The sequence below is a fragment of the Etheostoma cragini genome, chromosome 19 (genome assembly GCF_013103735.1).
Source record: "Etheostoma cragini isolate CJK2018 chromosome 19, CSU_Ecrag_1.0, whole genome shotgun sequence".
NCBI lineage: Eukaryota > Metazoa > Chordata > Actinopteri > Perciformes > Percidae > Etheostoma > Etheostoma cragini.
The window spans coordinates 1,058,491-1,060,206 of NC_048425.1; the positions used below are offsets into that span (position 1 = coordinate 1,058,491).

Sequence of the window (1,716 nt, forward strand, 5' to 3'; positions counted from 1 at the left end):
TCAGGCCAGGCTCTGATCGACGCCAGCGAGGCGATGAAGGAGCTCGGCGAGGTGAAGGACGCCCTGGACATGGAGGTCAAGCAGAACTTCATCGACCCGCTGCAGAACCTGCACGACAAAGACCTCAAGGAGATCCAGGTGAGGGACCTAAAGGGGACCTCGAGGTAGGGCGTCCCAAAGTGGGGTCTGAGGACCCCCCAGGGGTTCTCGCGCTGGGTCCAAGGGGGTCCCCAGCAAAACAACCAATCATCAATTTCACTTTAACTCCATCTGAAAGTAACAAAACACAGAATTCACTGATTGTTCATGGCTTTCATATTTATTTTATGTTGAAAAATTCAGACTTTTTTTTAAAATATTGTGAATTCATTCTTAAATATTTCTTATTTTTTCTGGAAATCCAACATCTCATCAGATGGGGGTCCGTGGTTCCATTTCTCTCGGTTTAGGGGTCATTCTCATTGATAAGTTGATGTATTAATATCCAAAAATAACTGCACGTAGTGTTGAACGTCAAAAAAGTGACAAACATTGGAAAAAAAAACTTCAAAAGTGTTGAAAAATTGGACAAAACCATAAGAAAAAGTTAAAAACATCGATAAAAATGGGAAGACAACACAAGGGTTAAAATATTAGCATCTATCCCTTTTATTATATTAAATTTGGCAAAGAAAAGAAAAGTTTTTTTTTTATAAAAGCAATAGTAAATATATTTACTCTTCCATCTATTTCACAATATCACATTTCGTTAATATCGTGCAACCCTAATAGGAACGTTCCTAGATACAAATAAGACATCTTCACGAATGGTAGACGTTCTCCTAAGTGATTTTGTCTTCCATCTTGTCCCCCCCCCCGTCCCCCATCTGTGCTGCAGCACCACCTGAAGAAGATGGAGGGCCGGCGTCTGGACTTCGACTACAAGAAGAAGCGCCAGGGGAAGGGCGTCCAGGACGAGGAGCTGAAGCAGGCGCTGGAGAAGTTCGACGAGAGCAAAGAGGTCGCGGAGCAGAGCATGTTCAACCTCCTGGAGAGCGACGTAAGGGCTCCGCTCACCTCCGCTGCAGCGCTGCAGCTAGCACAGGCGTGCAAAGACAACACATCTGCCCATTACTAGGGGTAACTGTGGGGTTGAAAAACACGTGATTGGTGCAGCTCGCCCACCAGGGCATAGTTAATGAGCAGCATTACTCGATGCCAGAGTAACTCGCTGAGCAAATTCAAATCGTGGTCTCATGAGACCTCTGGACATCCAGGGTAGTCCCAATCAGTCACTTAGAAACAGAAAACAGGGGGGTACAAAAATGACCCTTTAATAAGCACTGCTCTGCTCCAGTGAGGGACATCAGTGGAGGTGTGTAGAAAATAAAGTAAGAGCAAAGTGATGTTACACAGCAGACATCTTGTCCACAATACGGACACAAACCGGGTGAAATATTCACCGTGTCCATGGTGGACGTTGACGTCATTCTTCTGTTGCTATACTTACCCGTGTGCTCCTGTGCCGTGCCGTGCCGTGCCGAGCCAGACCCAGGCCCAGCATGGGTACAGAGCAGGGGAGAGAAAACAAATGTGTGTGTGTGTGTGTGTCCATGTGTGTCTGTGTGTGTGTGTATGCGTGCGTGCGTGTTTGTGTGTGCGCTCGCGTGCGTGTGTGTCTGTGTGTGTGTGTCTTTGTGTGTGTGTGTTTGTGTGTGTGTGTGGGTGTGTGTGTGT

At 46.6% G+C, this 1,716-nt stretch overlaps 1 protein-coding gene across 1 annotated transcript; it reads left to right on the top strand.

Moving 5' to 3' along the window:
• Nucleotides 1-1,122, top strand: LOC117935174 (endophilin-A1-like; the record flags this gene model as incomplete). The annotated part of the gene is made up of 2 exons (XM_034857313.1): nt 1-138; nt 878-1,122. Coding segments are annotated over 2 exons (378 nt in total), but the record flags the coding sequence as incomplete, so codon positions are not given.
• Between the last annotated feature and the right edge of the window lie 594 nt (nt 1,123-1,716).